The 23,136-nt window shown below is 34.1% G+C and overlaps 1 protein-coding gene across 1 annotated transcript; it reads left to right on the top strand.

The window, feature by feature from the left end:
* The first annotated feature begins 77 nt into the window (after positions 1-77).
* Positions 78-1,540, top strand: LOC111365518. Its single transcript, XM_022986073.1, has 3 exons — positions 78-337; positions 604-1,153; positions 1,478-1,540. Exons 1-3 carry the CDS (start codon positions 78-80, stop codon positions 1,538-1,540), a joined length of 873 nt encoding a protein of 290 aa, XP_022841841.1.
* The last annotated feature ends 21,596 nt before the right edge of the window (positions 1,541-23,136 follow it).

Raw genomic sequence — 23,136 nt, 5'->3', positions numbered from 1 at the left:
TTAAAATCCCTCTAGAAACGGTAGGTGAAATCAACTGCTCTATTAGCAAGCAATCGGCATTAGGAACTTTATTGAAAATGTGTAGGCTAATAATTTGGGATAAGGCACCTGTGGTAAATCGTTGTGCTGTAGAATTTGTAGACAAAATGCTTAGAGACATCACTGATTGTAACTTGCCTTTTGGTGGAAAAGTAATAGTTTTAGGAGGCGATTTTGGACAAATTCTACCAGCTGTACCTAAGGGAAACAAAAAAGACATAATAAAGGCTAACATGATTTACTCTTATTTGTGGCCTTCTTTTGTACATTTAGCACTGGTTGAAAATATGAGAGCGAAGTTCGATCCCATTTTTTGTGAATACTTATTTCAAATTGGAGGTGGAACAGAGCAAGAACATACTTGCAACTTTATTAAGCTACCAAATAGTATAGTTCTACCATTCAAAGATGAAATTACGCCTTTAAAAAATTGATACAATGTGTGTTTCACAATATAGACACATATGCCGATCATTTATATATGATGGTCAATCGTGTTATTCTTACGCCTACAAATGAATGTGTTGACTAAATTAATGGACTTTTGCTTGAACAAATTCCCAGTCAAAGTTTCACGTACTATAGTTTTGATGAAACAATTGAGAAATTAGAACAAAGCCTACAGGAAGACTTTTTGAATACTTTGACACCAAATGGTATTCCACTTCATGAGTTGAAACTGAAGATGAATTGTCTTGTAATGTTATTACGAAATATCAATCATTCCGAGGGGTTATGTAATGGAACACGCCTTATCTATCGAAAATTTGAGAGAAATGTCATTCTTGTTGAAATCACAACTGGTAAATATCGTGGAAAACAAGTTTTCTTACCTAGGATCCCTTTCATACCTCTTAAAACTGATCGAACTACGATTCCATTTAAAAGGACTCAATTCCCAATTAGACCGTGCTTTGCAATGACAATAAATAAAGCACAGGATCAGCCACTTGATTTCGTGGGTTTGTACATACCAGAACCAGTTTTCTGCCATGGTCAATTATATGTAGCACTGTCAAGAGCAAAAACAAGCAGATCTATTAAAGTTCTACTCAAACCGTCCAATGAAAATCATACACACAACTCATGTACTAAAAATGTTTTGTACAAGGAGGTTCTTTCGTTCATACATTCACACAACTGCACCTCTTTATATTTATATGTTCGATTTATTGGAATTTCTTTCTTTGTCCGTGAATTCTCTGTCGACTATGCTAAATAAAATGTTTTTTTTCCAACTACAATGTAGATGTTAGATTATTTTAACTAAGTTGTATCCACTATCGTTTTATGAAATTTCGCAGTTTAATAAGTTTCAATACAATATTACGATTGTACAATTGTTTTTTAATGACTCATAGTTTGTATATTGCAATGAGCATCAGTGAGACTTTTAGGTAAGACGACATAATATATGTTTAGTTGTGATGTGATTCAGGATGCCTTACAAACGACGGAAGCATTAATGGTTGATGAAGGGAGATTGAGGTCAATTTTTTAGCATAATTGGAGGCTAAAAAGGACGTTAAAGCTGACCGTTATTTGTTCCAATATTCATAAGGAACCGAATCCAAGAATTGAGCGAAGTCCGAGGCTTCGAAGAGTTAATAAAGCCAGCTACTTTTATGCTCCAACCAAAGAGTCCAGCATGTTAAAAATCATGGGCCAAGAATCAAGTTATAGGTTGAAGAGTAGAAGCCAAAATTTGAAAATTGATATTTGGGTTGAAGAGCAATTGAACTTATTACAACCAGCTGGGAAACAAAGGCAAATGAAGTGGAGGAACTTGGTTGCAGGAAATGGAATGAAGTCAATAAATGAAGACTGAAGTGAGCCAGATCAACCTAAGGCAAACTACAAAATCTGGGTAGCTTGGGACAAGTTTAAGGGCCAAGTTAGATGTTGGAAATGGAAGCTATAGCAAGCTGGAACAATGTGGATCAACATGGAATGGAGTAAAGCACCTTGGCTTGAACAAGAAATGGGATGGTTGTAGCTTACATGCATGCAACCGTAACGCATAACCACTCATGCAGTCGCACAGACGATCACAGGGAACTCAGCGACAGGAATACACACAACCATGTGACCACATTAACATGTACCATGTGATTGCAATACATCCGGAGCAGAATTTTTTCCAAAATTTCGGCCACTCACCAAAGTGAATAGGAGTCTATTGGGCTGACAGTTTGTTGGGATCCCTTGGCATTTGTCCCTTTATTCAATTAAGTTTTTTTTAATATTTCTTTCCATATTTTATAATAGTTTTGGACGTATTTACTAGGTTTATAGTGTTTTATGATTTTAATTCCTTTTAAATTAGCTTTTATAATTTTAATACTTTTTAAATTATTTTCCCAATTATTAATATAACTAGGACTCTCTTCATTATTGTAAAATTAAAAGTTATTTAAATGTTGCTAAAATATATAAGTACGTAAATAAAGTAAATCCAATAAGATTAGATAGTAATAAATTAGATGGACATAAAATTTGTAGTAAAATATTATGATTGCTTACAAAAATAGCCAAAACGAAAAACAAGTTAAAATGAAAAAATCTCGTAGTCTTGTCAAACTTCCATCACTGTGATTTTTTTTTTTGTACACTAAAAATTTCGGAGGTGCGTTGTTCAGTAGTTCAAATACGCATGCATCACCCATTTCTAATTCATTCATGGAGAGAAAATGTGCACATCCTATAGTGAGACATCGTACCACACCATTTGGCCTTAAATTTGTGGTGATATCCCAATTTTGATGTGAAGAGTCGTGAATTTGAACACTACGCACGAATTTTGGCAAATGCTGGCCGGCAAATCTTTCCGGTATATACTGCAATGCAATGAATGAATTATTAGTTTGAGGTCAAAATATGGACTTAGTACAACTATAGAATGACAATATTTAATCAAAAGGAAAATTACAATTTTTCGATGACCATATTTACGGGGTGTTAACTTCACTTCGAATACAGGATTATCCATATTCGAATTGTTGTTTTCTTCACCTTCTTCGGAGACGTCCGACTCATATTTCACTTCTAACCCAGAATCATCCATTATGATCACGTTAAATGTGGAATTTTCGATATATTCAAATATTAGGCAATAACTATCGTGTAAATTGTGATGATCGAAAAATTGCTCCCATCCATCAGTTAAATAAATTTTCCCATTAACTGTTTCTAATTTTATTGTTGCAATTATACCATCGTACGCAATTACACGTACTGTATCGTCGAATTCATGTCTCCAGTTTTTCGCAGACGCTCTAGGAATCATCTATAAACAAATATATATGAACGAAGACTATAAGTAAAATATGAGAAAAATTCATTCCAGCTAAAAAATAATAATATTGTATGACTAACCAGATTGATGTCGTGATTAAGGGAATTACTGATAGTTATGTAAAATCGACGTGGAACATCGATTTTGAAGTACTGCAGTGGTACAATTTTTACAGCGATAATATGTATATATTTTTTTCATATGAATGATTGAATAAGTTTTTATAACATTATAATAAAAGGAATAAGAGATTGTGTGCATCTATAGATTTTTTCGTACAAATCAGTCGATCTTCGAATAAGTTATAACTTAAAACTATGGAATTAAAATATAAGACGTAAAATATAAGAGGGTAAATAGATAAAGACCTGTTTCAGTGAAGCACCGACAAGTCTGGAGAAAGATATGCAAATTTGGAAGGCTAAAAATTCTTGTAAGTAAATATTGAAAACACATTATTATATAGGCTAGAAAAAATGTACTTTTCGTTCTTATTCATTCAGTCCCTTGTGAACACATTATTTGCCTCATTTTGAAAGAGGACAATTTATTTGCCACATTCTAAAAGAGGACAGGACCCCATGTGCCATACCTGCACTTCTATTGTTACATAGAATAATCCAGTGCACTATTTTTTCACATGCATTTACATTATTCAACCTTCTTTTTTTTTATTTCGTGGGGTCCATTTCCTTTTTCCAAAGCCAACTTTTGGCCAAAAAGAACAAATAAATCTCTTGTTTTTTTCACTACATGGGACAAAGAAGGGGGGTAAGATCGTAATTCTATGCTGCATTAATGATTGCACACTGACACAGCAACAATGTCTGAATTACATGACTCAAAGGCTGTAGATCTCAATAAATTTCACGAAAACATGTTTAATGCCAAAATATATGTTCAGAAATCAAATAAAGATGGGGCAATCTTGGTTAATAAAGAGGGTTGAAAAATGGATGAAATAATAAAAAACTTTCGTGGGGGCCAAACACACGATTTGACAAGAGGTACTAAAAATAGACAAATTCTTATTAAAATAGGTTCACGGGATACAAAAGTAGATAAATTATATTATTGAAAATAACTATTCTCGTTGTTTAAAAAAATACAAGAAAAAAAATTTATTGAGATTTTTTCTTTTTTACATAATATAAGTTCTTTTTACGATTATACATTTTTGTTTTTACTTTATTTACTTCCAAGTTATTTTTGACACTCTAGATATATTAATCTGTTTATTAAAATATAGTTTCAATAACAATATATATTTTAATATTTATACAGAAAGAAGTCTAGAGATAAAATTAAATAACAAAATTTTAGGGTAATTGGCACAAAACATCTCTATCGTTTGCATTCATTGTGAAATCATCCCTATGCTTTTAAATTTGGCATTTGCAATCCTATTTCAACCTTTTTTTGCGAAGTTGGTCATTTCCATCCATTTCGTTTGTTCCTTCCGTTAAATATACATGTGGATTGCATTTAAATCAAATGAAAAGGGTATAAAAGTCAAAGCACCATTTTTTAATTTAATGAGTGGACGTGAAGGCTGGAAGAGAGAGAGAATAGAAAAGAAAAAATTACCTGGATAAAGAATATATTAATTTCAAAAGACACAAAGCATAAAAATAAAAATAGAAAAAAAAGTTACCTGAATTTTATTTTGTATACGAAATGTGTTTGTGCAAAGTATATGAAAACTAACAAAAATTCTATATTATCTAAAGTCGTTGTATGAAAATAAATAGTTGTGGAAATTCTGTTTTTAATTCTTCTTTTTTATTCAATTTTTTTATTCTTTTTTTTTTGTTATTAATACTTTATTCAAAATATTATATTTGCAAAAATGAAATATATCTGAATATTTACTAACAAATATTTATATTCAATTTTTTATTGTAAGTATCTTTTACAATTATAAGTTTTTTTTTACTTTTAAATAAATTGAAATAATTTATTTCTTATAAGTCACTCTTTACATTCGAGATAGTGTAATTTTCTTATTACTATTCAATTTGAAAAATAAAATATAAATATTTATACTTCAGAAATATAACGTTCGGTTTTTTTTAAGTAGTTTTTTACAAGTATAAGCCAAAAACAATTATCGGAATTTATACTATTTTAAAAATGTCATTTCAAAAAAAGAAGAATACGTAAATATTTATATTTAATTAAATAAATGAAATATATTCGAATATTTAACCTGTACATAGCCTATACAAAAAAAAAAATCATTTTTTTCTTCAAAATAACTTTATGTGAATTTTATACTTCTAAGTACTATTTACGTTTTATAAACAAATTTAATTTCATTATTAGTATTTTTTATTTTTCATAATCTTGTTTGAAAAACGAAATTATTTTTTTAGTTATAAAAAACTTTTATATTTTAAAAATAATGAATCGCTTTCCTATAAAAAAGTTTTTTACAAAAATATTATTACTAATTTTAGATAATCTAATTCAAAGTTGATAATGTGAAAAATGGAGAAAAAATATACGTTCAACTGTTTTCGAGTTGAGCTAGCCAATAGCCAATTAATCATACGCCATTTCAATGTATTGTCATCTCCACTATCCATTACTTTGAATTCAGTGTACTGTCATCTCCGACCTGCATTTTTCTTGTCCATTATTTTGAATTTGACACACAATCTTTCTTCACTACTTTTTCATGCTATCAACTATCAAACATTTATTTCGGCAGAAAAAATATGTATTTAAATCATTTCTCTTTTTAAAAAGTAATTAGTTCTCTACTTCTATCTAAAATATTAAAAGTTACGTGTAACTAAAAAAATCACGACTAATAATCAGATTAATTTAATTTATAAAATGTACAAAAATAGCCTATAGACCGATTTTTTTCCCTTTATTTCCTTAAGATTAAAAAAACTTAAAATTCTCAAAGCAACATATAGGTCAAAAAATAATTCAGTGTGACGTCATTTTGATTTTTATGTTATTTTAACAGTTTATTTTCATTTCCTTTCATAATTTCAACATGAATATTAGGGATTATGAAAATATCCAATAGTGGCTAAAAAATTACATAACACTTGAATAAAATACATTCTTTACAGTGATTAAATGACTACACTCAATTACTCCATTACAATCAGGCAAATTACATTACTCCATTACAATTACAAAGACAGACGTGGATGAAGGAAATATTCATTATTTAAAATATCAACGGCAATTTTTTGTCTATGTATAACCATCCTGTCTGGTGAAACCGATTCTATCGGAAATCCTAGAACAAAGCATTCTATATATTTAAGCACGAAAACTCCACAGTTCGGTCTGTAAGAATTTTTTTTTTTTTGTAATTAGTACTTACGAATAAATGTCTATTATATTAAACAAGAATTATTTTCGATGCTTACCCATTGTTTGCACAGAGTAGATATGGTATAATCTCTAGCTTCATTTCTTTATTTTTGTGTTTGCTTATATCCTGTCTCCCTGCAAAACATTTGTCAAACAATAAAGAATTAATCACGTTAACTGTCGCGTTAGCATGTGCCTTTACTTGATCCGGGTATGCTCATTGTGGCTGCAATTGTATATCTGGAATTTCCACTTCAGAATATTGACCAAAAAAAGGTACCAAGTATTTTCGGGAAATGAACATGGAATTAATAAATACTTACACCCTACTCATGGACGACTCTCTACAAGCATTTTTTCCGTTCACATATTTGTTCAGAAAAGTTTCATCTAGTTCACCTTTATTATTTCCCGCCTGAAAATCCCTTTGCCAAATCATCATATTGGCACACTTATTTTCAAATTGAAAGTCCATGATTGCATATTCTTTACACACATGGGTGCAACCATTAATAATTAATCGTTTCAACAACTTCAGCTCCAATTCAATTGCCTGGTGGAATAAATTGATAAAAATCAAATATGTTAAGTATGAAATAAAATTAATTTATGAATAAACAGTACTGGCCACGATATTTATATCTTTTGTTCTATCCAATAAAGTTTTCAACCAATCTCTTCCATAGACGTTCCAAATGGCATCTTCCAAATATGCACTGCATAGCATAATTAAAATTAGAGTTGAATAAATCAAAATAAAATTGTAGTATTTAAACCAATAATAAAAAAATCATCTTTCTAACCTTGATTCGTACTCCGCTATCCAGTTTCTAAGAGTCGAATATTTTTGTATAGAATAGTCTTCCAAAGGACATCTAGAAGACGACGAAGGTTGTATTTGTTTTCCCTTCTTTTTCTTCTCTCGTTGTGATGTTTCAGAACTTTCGACTTGTTGAGACGTTGATGCATCCTTCGGTCGATCATCAGGAATTGGACATGTACCAATAGGAATGTCTTCTTGCGTACAACTAATAATGGCTTCCATGTCTGATTTTCGTTCAAATAATTTTTGCAGCGTATTCTTATTTTGTTCATCGACATAATATCGAATGGAATCTAAACTGGCATCTACATAAGAGTGCATGGTCTGGTAATGGTCTTCTTGCCATTTTTGTTGTCGTTGGAATAATTGTTCATCTTTCTACAAATGTGTGTTAAAAAAACTTGATAATGAGTTATCCATGTAGGAATGCATAGTAGATTGCATATAATCCTCTTGCCATTTTTGGTGTTATTCGAACAACTGTCTTTGATTGTCATAAACTTCTGTTCTCAAGTTGCCACATATATCAAACACCTCTTTTATTATGTCTTGCTTCTGGACACCAAGTAGTTCTATCATCCGTCTTCAGTTACATAATTAGAGGTGCTAGATCCAAAATTAGGCACTGCTACTGGTGAAGTTCTTGACGTACTAGGAATGGTCGTCTCTGGCACATATATATTATCCCTTTCTTGCTCAAAAGTATCATTTGGGATTTGTTGTGCCACATTGTCTAATTCTTCGCCGACGATTCCATCTAATACATGATGTTCATTATCAGCTAGCAGTGAAAGATTTATATACCAAGATATCTCCAATTCTTCCTCCGTAGGATGTAACATTGAAATAACCTGAATTTGTAATTTTAATAAAATACCAAAATAAATTTTTCATTTTGTTTTTAAATAATTAAACACAAATGTAGTTATATATTCATTAAAAGAAATCGTATCTCTCGAGTAGCTAGAAAATGCTTAATCATTTTTTTTCAATCAGTAGTTTATTAGACCTCCACTTATACATTCGTGGACTCTGTGCTGTTTTGTATCGACGCCGTCCAAATTTTTTTCCAATTTCTAGAAATGCCTCATAAATCCAATACTGTATCACAATTACAAATTACGATTATTTTTCTCTTACAAATAAATGAACTCAACAAAAGAAAAAAATATTAATAAAATTTCTGAAATGCAAGTGGATACCCTCTAATGCATACTTACAGTCTATTTGTTCATTCCGTTGCACTCGTTTTACTCTTTGCAATTGTGATTCTTGTAGTGAATTTAACAAAAGAAAAAATCATTTTCGACCCCAAGGATATCCAAGAAATTGATCAGGGTGCTTGACCACACCAAGAGTTTTGTAATCAATAATTCTTCCAACTGGTTTTATATCACATTCCACCAACATAACTAATCCCAACTTAAATTTATCTACTAAGTCCTCACATTCATGGAAAACTTCAAATAGCATTTTCATGTTAATTTTTTGACTACCATTGAAATAATGATTTTTAAGACGATTGTTGCTATGATCAATCTCTATAACCGGTTTATGACAAGGTAATTTAGTGATAAGACAAAATTCTTGCATACCAAATCTAAGCAGTACGATCATCTAATTTTACCCATACTTCGTTATTTTTGCCACAGTCAACAAGCCGCATTACGAATTCATGTATTAATCTACTACTAAATAGCTCTTCCTCTTCTCTATAAATAATTCCAAAAAAAATCCATAAAAATTACTACACATTATAGAACATTGTTGATTTGCATCTATAAAATCTACAAAGTCTTTAAGATATTCCCGACTTGGATATTGAGTAATAGTAGCAGAAAACCATTTATTTGGAGACAATATATATTCCAAAGACATCTACATAAATAATTTGAAAACAAACTATTTGTAAACAAATTTAACAATTCTAAACAAGCAGCGAAATAATATTTATACAAATTCAAAAATACATGAACAGCAGAAAAAAATACAAATTCAAAAACCTCCATGCACGGATATTTTCGAACCTCCGTCCATGGAGGTTTTGCATGAAGGTCAACCTTTGTGCATTTGGTCCCCCCGACCCCAACTTTAAAACTTCACTTATATAAATATGAAGGTAAAAATCTAAATACTTACCTTTTGCTATGGATGGTGCTTGCTGAAATGTGGTTGGCTTTGATTTTAGGTAGAGAACGAAGATTTTGGGATATAAAAGGAATGATATAGATAAGGATAAGATATAAATGATATGTGTGGTAGTAAAAAGTCTTCTATACAAAAAAATATATATTATTTTTTCACTATTTATTATACATATACATATTTCTATATTGTTTAAATTAAATGAATTGACCTATAGCATCATTTCTTTTTCGACAAATAAATATAAAATGTAAATATTTCTTCCGATATTATTTAAACTAAATCTTATCTTCATTCATTAAAACAATTCAAAACTATTTCTGTATTATAAGTACAACTTCACTTCTCCATACTATATATTAAACATCTGGCATAGTCCTCATATGTTTTCCTATTTCAAACTGTCACATTTTCAAATTTTAATAAAATAAAATAATAAGAACTAATAAAATTATCTTATATTCCATTACAGCCATATCTTTATACTATAAATGAAATTTGAAAGTAATCTCCATATCTTATGCCAGTGATTATACAGTAATGTATGGCTATTTAGATAATAAGGTATGGCTGTTGATGAGATTTTACAATGTAAATGATTTTATTTGTTTTAACCCTAAAAAAAAAAGGTTTCATATTCAGTCTTTCCTTTTTTTAGTTTATTTATCCCATCTATGCTTCATTTTTTACAACTGACATATGAACACATAAAGACTTTAACAACGTCTTTCCAACATCGTATACCCAACATTAAAATATTTATTAAGCCACTATGTCTCATTTTTTTTTTTATAAATAGGCTAATACAAAGCTTCAGCTTCACATCTGCAACGGTAAAAACATAATAATTATCGTTACCATTTAGAGCTTCCATACTTTAAGAAATTCTAACTTCTACTCATACTGTCATCTTCTTCTTCTTCTTCCTACATATCAACAATTTCTATAACAAAATGGTTGCACCTCATAAATTCATTCCACAAATTTCAACTTCAGAAACCAATTGGTCAGCAAAAGTGATCGTCACAGGAAAACAATCCCCAAAGACTACTCGGAATTCCAATAGCCGTTATCAAAATCTTATTCTCATGGATTTAGAGGTACAAATATAACTCTCGTTTCAATAAATTTTTACCTATCATTATACCTGTATACTTTCTAAATGTTCTAATCTTTTTCTTTTTTTTGAACAGCGAAACAAAATCACAACAATAATGTATGATGTCAATATCACTACACAAAACGATCAGTTCGAACTTGGAAAAACATACATTGTGTCATATGCAACAGTTAAAGATTTCAAAAGTGAATTTCGGAGTTCTCCTGGACAAAAAATTGTGGAATATAACAGGAAGAACAAAGGTTGAAGAATTAAATGAAGACAATTTGAATCTCCTATTCTCAAAATTTGAACTTACTGCGTTTGATCAACTAGAGAGGCATATGGACAAAAATACAGACATAAGTAAGATTTCTACTGCATTACATTTAAACAAATCATTTCATATAACATTTCATAATTTATTTTTTACGTACAAATTTATTGCATGCAAAATGACATATAAAATATTTCATAATTAATTTTTACGTTCAAAGTTATTGCATGCAAAATGACATATAAAACAATTTACGTAACCTTGTAGGCGTGATGGGTGTCGCTATAGGTGTTCGACAGAAATGCCTTATTCAAACTAACTTTGGTACAGAAGCTCATCCACAAGATGTAGTACTGTTATACTAACATTATGGGATACCTTTGTCGAAAGAGAATGCACTTCGATAATTGAATATCTTCTAAATAGACCTGTGATATGGGCTACAAATCTCAAAATTTCTTCGTTAAACAGTAAATTTCTCTTACAAATACAGTTCCATCTAAATAATATTATTATTTTTTTCATGTAAGATATTCTTAATTTCTTTTGTACAGGCATCACACTTTCGACCAAAGTAAATAGCAGTTTTTTCATTAATCTCCAACTACATGATGTTACGGAGTACAAAGAATGGTAATACAACATACCTAATATACATATTGCTTATTTACGTACCTTTAATACAAAAAAAAAAGGTTCTATTTTATAACTAAATATATCATTATTTCTTGTAGGGTGGAAGCAAACAAGGAAGCACTTGACAAACTGATGGAAAATAAAACATTTATTACTGTCAGCCCACCCAAACTTTCTCCTTCTACTGATAATGAATTGACTCCGATTGAGGATTTATTAGGGGTGTATCTAACGGTACTTCTATACTAATATAAACTGTATATAATTAATAGAAATACATTATCTTTAATTTCACAATAAATATTATAGTAACATCACGTATTTTTCTCAGTTGTATCCTTTTATCTAATTACACGAGACATCTTCTTTAACAGAAGAAATTCTACTGGGTGCATACTGGAAAATAGCTTCAAAAGACCAAAAATTTTGGTATGTCTTGTAACAACTGTAAGAAAACTTCCAACGCGAACTTTGGAGAAATTCATAAATATCGATTCTGCAAGTACGAACACTCAAAAGCTATCCCAAGGTAATTTCTTCTATTAAATATAAGTTCAAAAATTTACTAATTATTACTTCAAGAACAAGGTACATAATACATGGCTAAAAAAATGCATTCTTTAGGGTAAATGCTTTTGTACAACTTGAAGACAAATCTGGTTCGTTAGATGCAACCATCATAGGAGATGCAGCAGAAGTGTTACTGGAAAGTAGTGCCAATGACTGAATGAACCATCTTCAGAAGGTAAAACATCATGTTCAACATCCTTCGAAAATGCTTTCTTTCTTAACAACAAACATGTCATTCTATTGAAATATATTTCATCGACCACAGGAAGGTATTAAAGAACTCAATGACGTTGTCGAATTGGAAAGTGATACAAAGCTACTCTTTTACCTCAAGGCAACAGAAAAGCGCCACGACCCACCTGAGTACCGCTTTGAAATCATATTCGTGTTCAACTCCTCCACAGAAAATCAAGCTGATTTCTCAATTGTTACAGAAAATGCAAACAAGCAAATTGAAATGGAAAAAAATTCCAACAACAAAGACGTAAAAGGCAAGAACAAGGTGTCCAGACGACCCAATGACATTTCCACCGCTACTGAAGAAATCAATCCACCGCACAAAAATTTCACTGGACTGAAGGCCAATAGAGCTCATAAGATTTCTACACCTAATTTTCATGATCAACACTCACGTGTATCTGAACCTAGGTTCATACCCACTTGTCATCACTGTGGTGCCTTAGGCCACACGAGACCTAGGTGTCGAAAGCTAGCAAATAGGAATCGAAGTCAGGATATCCCTGGTCAAGTGAACTTCCTTTCAAATCAGGTTGGCCACTTAACTGAGACGGTAACGCGGTTGACTAGGATCACCTCGACCTCGAGAAAAGTTTAGGTAAAGAAATCTGATGTGGGTGAGTATACTGAAAATCTAAAATGTTTTGTTGCTCATGTTGCATATAAGGCTCAAAATACATGCATGTGGTCTCTTGATAGTGCTTGTTCTAGACACGTGTGTGGTAACAAGGCCTTATTCTCTACCTTTGATGACAGCAACGGCGGTGTAGTTACCTTTGGGGATGGAGCTATGACACCCATCCGAGGTAAAGGCTCCATCACCATTGCTGGACTTCCTACAATATCCAATGTACTTTATGTAGAGGGTTTTAAGTCCAACTTATTGAGTATTAGTCAAATCTGTGATGCTAACTATGAAGTGAGTTTTGTCCAAAAGAGATGCACTGTTTATGATGCTTCTGGTGGTGTTGTTCTTGTAGGTGTTAGAACATCTGATAACTGTTATGGAGTTCTTCCAAACTTGAAGTATGTAGCTAGCTAAAATTGATATGTTTGAACTTTGGCATCAAAGGCTCGGTCATGTTAACTACAGAAGTCTGTCTAAATTGGTCAAAAAGAAGATTGTCGATGGTTTACCTAAGATTGATCAAAGTGAGAATGTTGTGTGCAAGCCGTGTCAACAAGGAAAGTAACTCAGGATGAACCATAAGCGAACCTTGAAAATCTTGACGAATAGACCCTTAGAGCTTCTCCATATGGATTTAATGGGACTATCCACGGTAGAGAGCCTAGGAGGCAAACAATATATTCTGGTTGTGGTAGATGACTTTTCTAGATACACCTGGATTGAACTATTAAGAGAAAAATCTGAGATGGGCGATCTGGTTAAGTCCTTATGTAAAAGACTCAAAGTTGAACAAAATCTTCTTATTTCTAGGGTTCGAAGTGATTATGGGAAAGAATTTGAAAACTTCAATCTAGAAAACTTCTGTTTGGAGGAGGGGATTAAGCATGAGTTCTCTTCACCAATCACTCCACAGCAAAATGGAGTTATTGAGAGGAATAATAGAGTGCTTCAAGAAATGGCCAGGGCCATGCTTCACAGCAAGAATCTAGCAATGCATTTCTAGGATGAAGCTATTAACACCGCGTACCACATAGTAAATAGGGTATACTTGAGACCAAAATCAGACAAGACTCCCTATGAGATTTGGAAAGGCAAGAAGCCTATTGTTAAATATTTTTGAGTGTTTGGAAACAAGTGTCACATTCTAAGGGATAGAGAAAATCTAGGCAAGTTTGATTCCAAAAGTGATGATGGGATTTTTCTAGGATATTTTAAGAACAGTAGAGCCTACCAAGTTTACAACTTGCGTACTCTGAGTGTCTTGGAATCTGTAAATTTTGTTATTGATTATGCCTTTACTGAGGAGGAGAGTGCTGAAAATGGGGTTGACATAGAAGATCTAAGTGATGATCAAGGAGCCACTACTGAAAATAAAGTGCAATCAATTCCAAAATCTCCACGCTCTTCAGAAAACATATCTGAACAGGGTCGACCAAATTGGGATCAGTCTAAGCTTCCCAGAGAACCATCTTCCAGGGTCAAATCTAATCATCCTAAGGTTACCATCATTAGGGATTTACATGAAGGTATGAGGTTACGAAAGAGAATTCTAAATAACCTAACATATACTAGCTATGTACCCCAGATTGAACCTAAAAAAGTAGAGGAAGCCCTTAGAGATGAATGCTGGGTAAATGCCATGCATGAGGAGCTTAATCAATTTGTTCGAAATAATGTTTGGTATCTAGTTCCTAGGCCTGATGACTGTAATGTGATAGGTACTAAGTGGATTTTCAAGAACAAAATCGATGACCAAGGTACCATAACTAGAAATAAGGCTAGACTAGTTGCCTAGGGGTACACTCAGGTGGAAGAGGTAGATTTTGATGAGACTTTTGTCCCAGTTGCTCATCTTGAGTCCATTCGTATTCTTCTTGTGGTTGCATGTACCTTAGGATTCAAGCTATATCAAATGGATGTCAAGAGTGCATTCTTAAATGGAATACTTCAAGAAGAGGCATATGTTGAGCAACCGAAAGAATTCATTGACCATAAGTTTCCTCATTATGTCTACAAACTCAATAAAGTACTGTATGGTTTGAAACAAGCTCCTAGAGCTTGGTATGACAAACTCACCACTTACCTTGTTGATCATGGGTTCTCATGAGGTAGTGCTGAGAGAACCTTATTCATTAGACATATTGAAGAAACTATCATTGTAGCTCATATCTATGTTAATGACATCATCTTTGGCTCTCCCATTGACTCCCTTGCTCTTGAATTTGATGAATGCGTGAAACAAGATTTTGAAATGAGCATGGCCAGCTAAGTTACTTCCTTGGTCTTCAAGTAAAGCAAACTGATTGTGGGCTGTTTATCTCTCAATCAAAATATGCTAAAGACCTTGTGAAGAGATTTGGCTTGGACAGTAAGAAATGCACAAGGACACCCATGAGAACAAATGTTAAGTTAGGACATGATCCTACAGGTAAGAGTGTTGATCAGACTGTGTATAGGAGCATGATAGGCAGTCTACTATGTCTTACAGGCAGTAGACCTGACACAGCATTTAGTGATGGAGTATGTGCTAGATTTCAAGCTGATCCTAAGGAGTCCCATCTAGGTGCAGTGAGGCGCATTATTAGATATGTCAATGGGACAGTAGATCATGGAATCTTGTATTTCAGAGAGTCCAATCTAGAACTAGCCGGCTATTCTGATGTCGATTGGGCCGAAAACGCCGACGATAGAAAAAGTACCTCGGGTGGATGTTTCTATGTTGGTTCTAATCTTGTCTCATGGATGAGTAAGAAATAAAACTCAGTCTCCTTATCCACAGCCGAGGCAGAATACATTGCAACTGGTAGCTGTTGCACTCAACTGCTTTGGATGAAGCAAATGCTGAGTGACTATGGAATAAATTAGGGTACTATGACTATTTTCTGTGACAATACTAATGCTATCAACATATCAAAAAATAATGTTCAGCATTCTAGGACCAAACACATTGACATTCGTCATAACTTTATTCGAGAGCTAGTTGAGTCCAATGTGATATCACTTGAACACATCTCTACTGAAAATCAACTTGCCGATCTGTTCACTAAACCTCTAGATGGGTTTAGATTCGAGTCACTTAGGAAGGCTGCTGGCGTCTGTGTTCCTCCTTCATCATCTTCATATATACATGCGTTCTTTTCTGCATTCATTACATTGCCTATTTGTGTTCATTTGCATCTGTCTTTCACTTTGTTTTTTTTTTAAATAATAATAATTATAAAATAATAAAAAAGGAGGGGGGGTTGATCATCACGTGTCATTTTTTCATTGTAGTTGTTCACTCGAAATTGCAATTTGAAATCAAATGTGCATTCTACACATGATTAGTTTCTAATTCCCATCACTTATTTTGAGTCTGTATGGAGTACTTAGTATATGTCACTTCATATTATGTTTGCACAACACACACTAGGACCGTGTGGGTGAGTCTTAACCGCATGTGTGAGACTTAGGATGACTATTATCCGTCGTTGAGTAGACATTGGATTTGAATTGATCTTGGACTAGATGACCTAACTTTTGGTGTATCCCCGAGTGTTTCCACAGCTTATTTATTATATCACATCTTATACCTATCTTCAGAGCCCAGATGACTCGAGCAATTAAGTCTGAGGGGTTTCTCATAACTTGGTGCCCTAAAGCCAACTGGTTTGGGAGTCACCCACCCAACGCTCATTATAGGGGTCTTCGTTGTAGTTTAATGGAGATGAGATTGCACGTAAGATAAAAAAAAAATATGGAGGTTCTTAATGACAGGGGGAGAAAGAATAGTCTTACGCCATATTTTAACGAAGTATAGGTTCTAGTGGCATTGGATTTGACCTTCAAATGTCTAAGTGTTGACTCCTACGTCGGTGATTTGGCTGTCTCTTCTCACAAATTTAAGGTTTTAAGTCTTACTTGCTTGGAATGAGTGGCACATTTCACGAGGGGTCACATATACAATTTACTCCATCTGTACTTGGTCCCGGTGTGTGGGGAAACATTTTCTAATCACTGTGCATGTCGTATTTGTGATCTATTGCATTTGATTGAACCAATTGCCTCTGCATTGTTCATGTATTTTAAATTAAAAAAAATTGGGGTCAAAATTCAAACTTCTGGAAAATGTGCTACTTTTGAAAATTCTTGAAGTGATGTTACATTGTAAAGTTTTAAACCTGGGGCTAACTTTTCAAATTTTCAATTTTAAGTGCTATTTTTGACATTTTCCCTTTGCTCGCTGGCTACTGGAAGCTCGCTCAAGCGACGAAATCAGTGTCTTGTCGCTCGATGTTCGCTCGAGTCTCGCTCAAGCGACAGCTAGACTTTTAATTTTCTCGCGAAAGATTTCAGGTCATTCCTTTTTCATTTTTTTCACATCTCGCTCTCACATTTTCTCTCGCGACAATCCTCTTTGGTCGATTTGCACTTCATTTCTTGCGTGTGGGGCTTCAATTCCTCTTCCTTGTGTGCACTCATTGGTGTTTCATTGTTCCCAATTGGTAAGTGCATTGCTTAACCCGTTCATTCATTTGTTCTTTTTTTTTCTCTTCGTCATTTGGAAATTTTAGGATTAGGTGTTTTTGAATGATGGGTAGATGGTGTTGTTTAGGCATGTTTGGGTGTCTATTGCATTATTGCATTTGTAGGTTATCTTCCTTGTGTTTTAAGTGCCTGCAACGCGTTCGATGAAATGTCTCATCTCCACAACCCTACTCTCATTGCCCATTGTGTACCATTTCTCGCGTGTGCTTGGTGTCTGGACCCTTGCTATGTCGTTTTGGTCCCTCCTTTGGGTCGGCACCTATTTGTTTTGGTGTTGACACTCACCCTTGCAGTGAGTGTCTTTTGTCTTGCAGCCGTTCTTGTTCACGTCTAGGTCACGTCATTTACGTCTTGGTCATTGTCCTCCAACTGTAGTGACATGTGTTACCTTGGGCTTGCATGCTTAACACTTGTGCACCACTCTTGCATCGATTTGCATGCCTATGTGTGGTTGAACTTTAGGACTTGTGCAGTCATGTGTCTCCATAAATTAGTTTTCTTTGAGGATTGATTTATCTTCTACATCTCGCATTGCAAATGGGACCTAAGAGGGCTAGGACTACAACTCAGCCTGGTAGTGGATCGGCTTCGTTTAGTCGTTCTAGGTTCATTTCCTCTACTGCTCAAGAGGTATTTGGGAACCAGTTTTCCCGTTGTCCTGTCCTAGTAGAGCGTGAGGTCACTCTATCCGACCTATCCCCTGATGTAGCAGCTATCTTTACTTCTGAAGGTTGGGAATCCTTGCTGTTTAGGTTAAATCCCTCGCCTAGTCTTTTTGTTCAGGAGTTCTATGCAAACATCTATGACATTAGTGGTTCGTCCTTCCGGGTGTTCCTTTGGGGTCAAACCTTTAGGATTTCACTAGATGTTATTTTCAGTTCCATACATGTTCCTCGGGTCATTCACGCCGTTTACCCATATCTCTCGGTTGATTCTATTTTGGCCGACTCTCTGGTTCGATCCACCCTATTTAATAGTCCTTTGAGAGGTGGGCCTGAGGCGATCCACATTGGTTCGCTCCCCACTGATCGGCAGATTTTGTTGCGCATTGTGTGTACGAATCTGTGGCCCGTCTCTCACACTTCTTCCCTACCTATGGAAAAGGCGAGGCTTCTTTTTGCTTTACTGTGTGAAGATTCGATTAACCTACCTACCTTTATTTTCCAACACATTCTGCGTACCTTTCGCATTTCTGGTCATCGGATTGGTCTTCCTTATGCTTGCTTGATCCATCGCTTGGTGACATCACTTGGGGCTTCATTTCCCGATGGGGTATCACAACGAGTACTTCGTCCCATATGGCACACTGCCATCTCTCAAAGTAGGTCATATGTCACTTCTTTTGCTTCTGCATCTGCTCCTGTTGAGCCAGCTGAGCCTGTCGACCCGCAGTGCCCGCTGATCCTTTGGGTGTTTTACTTGCTGATCTCTCAGCTATTCGTCTGCCTCCTTCCGATGTTCCTCCGTCCACTTCAGATATTTCCTCTTCTTCCACTTCTATTCCGCCACCCGCCCCGCCTGCTCCGGCTACTATTCCTATTGACCCCACTGTCGGACTTATGGGTCAGATATCGATTCTCATTAAGCAGTAGACCCGCATGATGGCCGACATTACTCAGTTACGAGCTGCTTTCGAGCGTCATACTGTAGAGTTTGCTACATTGCGGGGGGGCATTGCTCTTGTTCAGCACGGTATTCGATGGATGCGCAAGCACTGGGATTATGAGTCTGAGGCTGAGGATTCTGAGGACGTGGATGGTGGAGATGATGGTCCTGCTTAGTTGCTTGGGGTTCCCCTTGCCATTTGTGACAAAAAGGGAGAGTGGGTGCTAAATTTTGGGATTTGTAATGATAAAGTACTTTGATAATGTACTATTGATATTTTTGGCTAGATTATGTGTTGATGTTTTGCACTATTGATGTATGTTTTTGGTGGTTTGACTTACATTGATATTATCTCTTAATCTAGCATATTGGTACAATGTTATGGTTATTCATGACTCTTTATCTTTTATGTTTACTTATATTACTATTTCTCGTGCTTTTACATTGGGTATGTAAGTTGTGATTTCAGGAAACAGGTTGAAAGATGACAAGGCAACACTGAGTTAAGTCAATGTATTGGACTGTCATTGTACTTCATGTTACTGTAATTTGGTTTTGTCACAGAATGTCAAAGGGGGAGTTTGTTAGATTTCGTGTTGGCTATTATGTGAACAAAAGGGTAAAATTGTAAATGTTCAAAAGTTTGGGGTCAATTTGTCAACAGTTAAAGGTTAGGGGTCATTGTGTACATGTGTAAAAGAAGAGGGACTCAGTTGCAATTTTGACAAAGCGTGCTAGGGTTCGAGCTATGAAGTAGGACAAGATGTGTCGTTGAAGTTTCACTAGCTGCTCGCCAATGGTCGCTCGAGCAACAAAAACAGAAAGGTCGTCGCTCGCTTCTTGCCCCCACTTCACTCGAGCGAAATAGCGTCGCTTGCTTTTCACTCGAGCGACAGTGTTACCCATAAAACCCTATTTTCCTTTTTTCGACATTTTAATCCGACCAAAATAACCAAATACACTGCATATAAGTAACATTGCGCCGATTGTCAGTGGTGCTCTCAAGGGATTGAAATTGAAGAAAACTCTCCACACTTTGATTCTCTTATTCAATCTCATATTTGATTTGAACAATTACATAAAAAAATATCATATCAACATTCACCAAACACCACAACACACCCTTCTAGAGCCTTTGTTGATTCTTGGAAATCGAGGAAGGAGATCGGAGTCCCGATCATTAGAGAACAGACGATCCTCTTGAATCCACAGGAGATAGACAAAATGAAGAGCTGGGAATTGGTGTAGCACACAATCTAGGAGGGCTAGGTGCTGGGAGTTGGTGCAGGATCACGCATTCCAGAAAGGCTTTGAGGAAATTATGGTCAGGATGTAAGAAAAACCAGAGTAGGTTCGTCTGGCTGATTGTAAGTTTCATTTTCGTTTATAGTGGATTCTTATTGGCTTGGGCTCGGAGTTTTACCCACATTGGGGTTTCTCCGTCATCAAACAATTATGTTATTTATCTTTCTGCAATTAATTTAAGATCGGTATTCAAACATAGGATAGTAAAGCATGTGAACTGATCTGGACAAATTAATATTTATGACATGTTGCAATTATTAATTGACTGAAAAAGAAAATTCCGCATAAACTCCTATTAACCCCCCTCTAGATGTTGATTGGGTCGAACTACAATATTTCAGATAATATTATAAAAAAAATATATATAAAAATAATATTTGAACTTAACTGTCAATAACTTAACAGAAATATAGAATTAACAAAATTTAGTCAGTGATATCAACAACTTTCGTCACGATTGAAGTACCGTCAATGGACATTGCTGACATTACCGACAATATTTTCACTGGTAATTATTGATGAAGGTGCTTCAATGATAACTGAAGATGTCGTTCTTGGATTCTATCAAAATTATTGACATATTCATTTTCACCAAAATCTCCTACGGTAATATTGTCGCCCATTATCGATCATTTTTATTGGTTTGGTAATAGAAAATAGTTTTCTAGTGCGTTACAAATTAGAATTTAGCTTGTTTTTGCATTATTTTGTAGGCTTTCCAATACACGGGGTTGTGTAAAGAATTTTATTTTTTTTAATGTTTTTTTTAATTTTTCCCCAAAAATATGTGGCACATGGTTGTAGAAGAACAAATAGAAGTTTTACAAAATAAGGTAGCAACAAATAGTATGATATTACTTTAACACGAGAAGACGCAGACATGACTCTTATCACAAGAGAAGTGTTAATGAAAATATTGAGATAAAACTATTTGGTAAAAGACGATAGCATCGTCATATATAATTGCATATACTTATGTTTCTCATCCATTCTTGTAATTAATCTTAATGAAAATCGAATTTAACCTATTGGTAATAGTGATTATCATTGTAGTTGTAGCAAGCATTTTCGTCTTGCCTACTTACTCTTGAAACTCTGTCTTTAGATCGTGATAGAGACTTGCCAGTTGTGGGTAGAGATCTAGAAAGTAGGTGCTTGTTGTGGCACATTTCACTTGCACCTTCATATATTTTGAGTGTCTCAGCAATTTTCATCATACAATTTACAATCTTATTTTCGATTTCTATATATTGAACTTTGTTCATTTTCCCTCTCAAAGAAGATGAAGACTAGATCCATATATATACGCATGTCAAGTGCTATTGTGTGTGATTTTAGTTCTTTTTTAAGCCATAAGCACGGCATTGCGTAAACTTGTGTAGTTGTAGTAACTTGACTTTGTCAATATTAAAGGACATATTACTAATGATTTTATTGTAATTATTAATTTTTATTTTCTTCTGAGAATGGTCTTCTCTAGGTGACCAAGATCCTTCCTTCACGTTTGATTGCATATTACAAGAAGAATCCCAAAAATAAATTAAGGTTCGAGGAAAGAGGAATGGCCTCGAAGGAATATCTCCTAATAGCATGCTTATTTGTATACCAAAGGGAGACGAATTGAATGTAGTGAATTGTTCTCCTATCTATACGTTTAGGGGTGGAAACTCAATTTATTCCTCTAAAGCAGTTATCCTTAGGCCAAGAATGCGTTAATTACATCGATGGACATGATGGATTACAACGTTGCCTGAAAAACGACATCTGATTAGATATTGGCTTTATAAATTTACTTTTGAAGTGAACATGATTTGACCTTAGAATAGGACTAATATGAGTGCGTAATTAAGTAGGAAATAGTGAATGAATCTTGATGTCTCAATCGTAATTCAGTAAGAAATAATGAAGCAAGCTTGGTAAGATCATTTCTAACGCACAGTTTGCTTCCACCTCCGAAAGGAAGGAAATTTTTTGCTTTAGGTTTAGAATGATAATAAGTGACTAAAATTGATCGAAATGAAATCATGCTAGAAACCAACTTTTGTCGTTGGTGGCTAAGGACGAGTTTATTTCTTGTCTTGCCTAATAGCTTTCTTTATTGTCAAACTTCAATCAAGATCACCAGCTATTAGGAAAAAATAATTTATTTATTTTCTTATATAATGAACTAAAACAATTTAATGATTCAAATGAGAGAAATTGATTGATCATGCAGGATCAAACTAAAGCACAATGATCAAGATGAAAATTTGCTATAAATTCAGTGTGATGGAACAAAACCAAATAGTGGAGTTGAAATAATCAGTCTAACAGACCTGATCTCCTCACTACTAGAGAATAAGGCAATAGAGGTAGAATTTTATCTACAGACGACTTTTGTTGTTATTACCAACGGAATTACAACAAATTAGCAATGATTAATTAAAAATTAAATACTCAATTAGCAACAGAATTACCAACGGAAGACTTTCGTTGGTACAATTTCGTTAATAATTAGTCGGTCAAAATTTTAATATTTAAGAAATGATAAGTTAAATAATTGAGTGACAAACTTTCTCAACTGATGATTCCGTTGGAAACAATTTAAAAGAGTAAAATGATTACTGATGGA

The sequence above is a fragment of the Olea europaea genome, chromosome 17, assembly GCF_002742605.1.
Source record: "Olea europaea var. sylvestris chromosome 17, O_europaea_v1, whole genome shotgun sequence".
Taxonomy (NCBI): Eukaryota; Viridiplantae; Streptophyta; class Magnoliopsida; order Lamiales; family Oleaceae; genus Olea; species Olea europaea.
This window is presented reverse-complemented; position numbering and strand designations above follow the sequence as displayed.

Bases quoted from the DNA above. Each gene is read 5' to 3' on its own strand.
- LOC111365518 (XM_022986073.1), top strand. From the start codon at position 78: ATGTGTAGGCTAATAATTTGGGATAAGGCACCTGTGGTAAATCGTTGT. The intron at 338-603 runs GTTCGATCCCAT...ACAAATTCCCAG, and splicing joins GTTGAAAATATGAGAGCGAA to TCAAAGTTTCACGTACTATA. The intron at 1,154-1,477 runs GTTCTTTCGTTC...GATGTGATTCAG, and splicing joins AAAATGTTTTGTACAAGGAG to GATGCCTTACAAACGACGGA.